Genomic DNA, 6170 nt, shown 5'->3' on the forward strand with positions numbered 1-6170 from the left:
GGAGGGCGTGGACCAGTCTTAACTTTTATAAAGAATATCTCTTTGGGTTTGAGACTTTAGTCTTTGCAACTTTAGGTATCTTATCTATTCACGAACAGCTTGTAACACTCCAAAGAGAAAGGAAAACTTGAAATCGCATCATATGACCCCTTTAAAGTCTTTGTCAATTGTCACTTTGTAAGTCTCCTGTCACCTTTAATCAGTTTATTGCATTTTTGCTGAATAAAAGCATTAATTTCTCTTGTGCAAATAATAAACATTTCCCTGTGCTCTCCATACAGCAGATGGAGGCCGGTGTGGAGGGCGCAGAAGCGATGAGTCTCGCCGTTCAAGATTCAGAAGCCCTCGCTCTGCCCCAGGAGCTGATGTCTGCAGAAGGACAGCAAACCACCCTCATGGTGACCGGACTGACTCCAGAGGAGCTGGCTGTGACAGCAGCGGCTGAGGCTGCAGCACAGGCTGCGGCTACAGAAGAAGCGCAGGCCCTTGCCATCCAGGCTGTCCTACAGGCGGCTCAGCAGGCTGTGCTCAGTAAGTGTACGAGAGACTGCCGTATGCGTTATGATGTATACAGTAGGGCTTGAATTCTCAGCTTGGCTTGACTTTGTCTCAGGTGAGGGAGACGCAGGTCATGGCGGCCAGCAGTCCACCACCATCCCTATAGTGTTGACTCCGCAGGAGCTCGCTGCTCTGGTTCAGCAGCAGCAGCAGCTCCAGGAGGCGCAGGCGGCCGCAGCCCAACAGTTAACCGCTGAAGCAGCCGCAGCTGCACTGCCCACCGAAGGCTTGGCACCAGCAGACAGTCTCAACGACCCAGCGTCTGAGAGCAACGGCCACGAGATGACAACTGCTGTTGCGGGAGCTGTGGCCCGTCTCCTTCCACGTACTTCTGCAGAGAGTAAGAGATGTTTGTTTTTGTTTTTAAATGATCATTTTTAATGGTGCAAACAAAAATGCTTGGTGACACTTTACAGTACAGTCCCATTTCACAAAAAAAAATAAAATTTGTTGAAAATGTACTCACTTAGGCCATTCAAGCTGTAGATGAGTTTGTTTCTTAATCATAACAGATTTGGAGAAATGTGGCATTGCATCACTTGCTCAGCAATGGATCTCTGCAGTGAATGGGTGCCGTCAGAATGAGTCCAAACAGCTGATAAAAACATCACAATAATCCACACCACTCCAGTCCATCAGTTAATGTCTTGTGAAGTGAAAAGATGCATTTTATCAGCTGTTTAAAGTCTCTCACTCTGATGCCACCCATTCACTGCAGAGGATCCATTGGTGCTAAATTTCTCCAAATCTGTTCTGATGAAGAAACAAACACCTTTTGTTCTCGGCTTGCATGAGGGTGAGTATATTTTTAGCAACTTTTAATTTTTGGGGTGAATTATTTCTTTAAATTATGTAGTTAACTAACAAACGGAACCTTGTTGTAAAGTGTTACCAAATTAGTTAAGGTGTTTTTTTCTAATAATTTAGTTTTATGATCAAATCTGCTGGTTTTTAGTGCATGCTAAAAATACCTTTCTTTTGCTGCAGCTCTAGCCCCATCAATTACTTTTGCACCATCTCAGCCGATGGTGGTCGCTAGTCCAGCCAAGATGCAAGCGGCCACTGCTTTAGCTGAGGTGGCCAATGGGATTGAATCAGCAGCTGGGGTAAGTTTACTGGTGGCACATGATTTGAACTAATGCATCGATATCCATTTCAGACATTAACTTTGAGACTATTTTTCAACCATCTCTGTTTATCGTAGAAGCAAGAAGCTCCTCCAACCGTTGTAAAGCCACCAGTGAAGAAAGAGAATCAGTGGTTTGACGCTGGAATCGTTAAGGTCACAAACATGGTTGTCACGCACTATTATGTGCCAGCAGATGATTCAGCAGTTACTGATGTAAGTAATGATTAAGTTGCTGTTTGCTGCAATTCAAGTAAAACGTCTTTTGGAAAAGGAAGTGTTATTTAGGACTAATTGAAATCGACTTTAGTGGTAGAGAAATATATTTTGCCAAGGCCAGTAAGTTTGGCACTTTGGCTGATATGATTTGGAAGCAGGATTTCATTTTGACAGTTCTGAGAACTTCATTAGTTTATGTTCTCTGTTTAACAGTTCTATTTTATAATAGAAAAACAAACTACAATATTTTCATAGAATGTCAGCATTTGACACAGTTTTATATCAAGTCTTTGAATATCTAATTGTGTTACTCGTGTCATAATCACTGTGTACTGTATGTAAAATTAGTATTATCTGGTATTTCTTGAGAAAAAGATTCTATGTCCGCATCTGCATTTAAAAAGAAGAGAGAGAGAATCCATATTAGTTGACCACTAATCATCTTTTTTACTGTGACGTTGCAGGATGATTCTGGCGCAATCCCAGACTACAGCCAAATGAAAAAGATCGAGCTTTCTCCAGGCACTGCATACAAGTTTCGCGTGGCCGGTATCAACGCGTGCGGCCGCGGGACGTTCTCCGAGGTCTCTGCGTTTAAGACCTGCTTGCCTGGCTTCCCTGGAGCCCCGTGTGCCATCAAAATCAGCAAGGTTGCTCACTGCAAATGGCTTGCGTTTGGTCTGCATGTGGGTTAATCTTGGTGACTAAAATAGTTTTTACTCTCCCATTAGAGCCCCGATGGTGCTCACCTGACCTGGGAGCCTCCTTCAGTGACATCGGGGAAGATCATTGAGTATTCGGTGTATCTGGCCATCCAGAGCTCACAAACAGTCGAGGCTAAAGCGTCCTCTCCGGCTCAGCTTGCCTTTATGCGGGTGTACTGTGGGCCCAACCCGTCCTGCCTAGTGCAGTCGTCTAGTCTCTCCAATGCCCACATCGACTACACCACCAAACCCGCCATCATCTTCCGCATAGCCGCACGCAACGAGAAGGGCTACGGCCCTGCCACACAAGTCAGGTGGCTACAAGGTGAGGATACTTTGTTTTTTGTTAGCTGGACCCTTTTAACAGACTGTGGTAATGCATTTCCACAGTTATTAACATTGTAAATATATATGTGACCCTGGACAACAAAACCAGTCATAAGGGTCAATTTAGCTGTTTGATCATAAACAATATCTGCAAAGTTAAAGTTCAATGCAAACGGAGATACCGTCTTTTAAAATTCTGGCAGTTTAATGCCTACAAAAACTACTGGTAAGGGACTATAACGAGTTACTTCCCGGGTCCGTTACGCCAAGAACCCAGAATTTTACATAAACCCCGCCTCCGGGAACATGCAGCAAAGGGGGCGAGGCCATGCTGCGCTGCTTTAGAGAAGAGGAAGAAAATTGAGATTTATGCATCATCTGAAAGCTGAATAAATAAGCTTTCCATTGATGTATTATTTAGGATCGGACAATATTTGGTCGAGATACATCTGTTTAAAAATCTGGAATCTGAGGGTGCAAAAATCGAAATATTTAGAAAATCACCTTTAAATTTGTCCAAATTAAGTTCTTAGCAATGCGATTTTTGGCATAAAAGAAAAATTGATAATTTTGTCCCATACAATGTTTTTTTGGCTATTGCTAAAAATATACCCGTGTGACTTATGACTGGTTTTGTGGTCCAGGGTCACACACAACCATTAAGAGCCGTGCTTGCACAGGTTCTGCTCAATCCTCTTCATTAATATTCTCTGCGTCTCAATCGGGCTCAGATTGATAAACAATATAGACTACGTCATTGTTTACAATACAACCGGAGCACATGCGCTATGTTGAGGGGCGGGACGTTTAGACGCACGCTAGAGGCGGTTTAGCCAATCACAACACACTGGGCCAGCTAATCAATCAGAGCCCATCGTGTATTTCTGAGGGAGGGGCTTCATAAAAGCAGGAAATGATCAGCGCGTTCAGAGGAGAAGGGACAGAGCGGTGTGGAATAAAGGTAAATTATGTGAAAAAGAATGCGTTTTTTAACAAACGTAGCATTAACACGTTAGACTGCACCCCATAAACAATCAAGCCTATAAAAAAAACAGTCAACCACACCTTTAAAGATTTAGGTCTGCCCAATTTTATTTTTGCGAGAGAATGATTTTTATCAGGGCAAACTTTGAAGGACTAGATGAAAAGCTTTTCATTACAGGTACATTTAAAAATATTTTATAAAAGAGTTGTGTATACAACATTTAGTTATATTTCTGTTAAGTTTTTTTTTATTTATATATATATATATATATATATATATATATATAGTTGTATCACCACTATCAAACCATTTTAATTTATTGTATTTTATATTATATTTTTTATATAAAAGTTTTTAAATTTAAATTATTATAAAAAAAATTTGAATGTTGAATTTGTATCTGCCATGTAATAGCCTATAAAGCTGATATGGCAATACATTTAAAAACAACCATAACACTATGCTAATACTAATGCTGTTGTGGATTTTTGCTATTGAAACAAATGTGAAGCAAAAAATATATTTGTTGCTTCTATTCATTGTTTACCCAACTATGACAATGACTTCTGAGAACCCTGGAAATGTGAAAAGGGTGTATTTAAAGATCTTTAAGCTATGGAATGGGTTTTGTTTTATTAATTTTATTCAAATATGTTTGCAGAAACCAGTAAAGATGGCTCTGCGGCCAAACCTGCAGCAAAGAGGCCGGTCTCGTCACCTGATATGTGAGTTTGTGGCCATTCTACCTTTCAAAATAAACAGTACCGATCTGTATACCCAACCTAATATGTTGCTTTACCCGTTCAGGAAAGGCGCTGGTCCAAAGAAGGCCAGACCTGACCAGTGAGAGCTCACCGTGACCCTTAACCCCACCCTGTTTATGAGCTGAACCATGACTGAACTCCACCTCCTGCTTCCACTTCTCACCCCATTCCATCCTCTGCAATGAACCGGAAGGAAACTGCAGCCAAAAATAGGAAAACGTTAAAAAAAAAAAAGGAAAACCTTTCCGTTTCCGTTTTTGAGAAATCCGCTCCCATCACTGGACATGTTGGTGCCATGGACGCCTAATTTCCAACAGTATTTTTAAAAAAAAACATAAATGTTCCTCCTCTGAAGCACATACATTTGCTTTTCCTGACAATTTTGTGTAAAGAGATTCTGACAGCAGCGTTCAATCTAGTTATAACTGTATTATAAGATACTCACTCTTTGTTTTCCTCCCTTGATATTCATTTATTTTTAAGCTTATTTCAATACAAGCAATAGATAACAGAAAAATCACTTTGCTCTTCTTGTCAGTTTGTTGATGTTTTCATTATTTGGGCAAGTCTGTATATTTCAACCGCGTGCTGAAAGGAGACGGAGATACGGAGGAGGGCGTGCGGACGGCGAAACGAAGCAGGGGAAACGCATCGAAATCAAATGAAAACTGACAGCACTTGGTGATACTTGTGAGGGAAAAGACTCGGTTCGTTTGGAGAATCTGTAATTATTCATTCACTTCGAGTTCAGTAGCCTGTTTTGCATCACTGTGTGTTCATACATTTGCTGTGAGGGACAATTGAGGACCGCAACGCTGAAGACTAAAAGGACTTCGATCCATGTAGATGAAAAGCATACTACTTGTGCATTGCATCAACTAGATCTTGTATAAAGAGAGAGAAAATCCCAAAAATAGTAAATGGTGATACAGGAGTTCTTTGTGTGTGGTTTATTTTTGTACATTTTTTTTTTTTTTAAATAAGAAAAGGTCTTTCCTTCTCATGTATTTGTGCTTCAGGGCGCAGTTTTAAACCTCACACCTCTCCTCAACATGTTAACTGCTCATCCCTGTAGTCTCCATGCTTGTGGATTTGACATGCGGGCCACAGTGTTTCCCGTGTTCATGAATGATTTCACCTTTATTTTGGGAACTGTAGTGTAAAATTTATGTATTTGTTCTAAACAATGACCCACTTTTGAGGCTTTCTCCACTCAACTTTTTACTTCCTGGCATTTATAGAAGCCTACTTTTATTTTTATTTCCCTCTTGTCATTAGTCTGTAGTTCCTGTACATTTACTTTTCTGAATCTCACGTTTCTTTTTATACTTGTTATAAATTGGGATTCTTCTCAAGCTGTGCGGCAAAAGTTTGAACCATTTTCATTCTCTGCTTCGGACTCTTTGGACTTGTTATGGATGCAGGCCTGTGTAAATGCTAAATTGGTGGAAAGTAAGGAGAGGTTTTGATTGGAATGTCTTTTTTGA

The 6170-nt window shown here is 40.8% G+C and overlaps 1 protein-coding gene across 1 annotated transcript in view; it reads left to right on the top strand.

Annotated features, from left to right (window-relative positions):
* Positions 1-5829, top strand: part of hcfc1b (host cell factor C1b) — a 24815-nt gene extending 18986 nt beyond the window's left edge. The window contains exons 20-27 of the mRNA XM_016503949.1: positions 282-531; positions 614-898; positions 1546-1664; positions 1763-1900; positions 2368-2553; positions 2635-2932; positions 4581-4644; positions 4727-5829. Of these exons, the coding sequence (XP_016359435.1) occupies positions 282-531; positions 614-898; positions 1546-1664; positions 1763-1900; positions 2368-2553; positions 2635-2932; positions 4581-4644; positions 4727-4766 (1380 nt within the window). The 3' untranslated portion in view covers positions 4767-5829. The remainder of the gene's footprint in view (positions 1-281; positions 532-613; positions 899-1545; positions 1665-1762; positions 1901-2367; positions 2554-2634; positions 2933-4580; positions 4645-4726) is intronic.
* The last annotated feature ends 341 nt before the right edge of the window (positions 5830-6170 follow it).

The sequence above is a fragment of the Sinocyclocheilus anshuiensis genome, unplaced genomic scaffold, assembly GCF_001515605.1.
Source record: "Sinocyclocheilus anshuiensis isolate Anshui unplaced genomic scaffold, SAMN03320099.WGS_v1.1 scaffold258, whole genome shotgun sequence".
Taxonomy (NCBI): Eukaryota; Metazoa; Chordata; class Actinopteri; order Cypriniformes; family Cyprinidae; genus Sinocyclocheilus; species Sinocyclocheilus anshuiensis.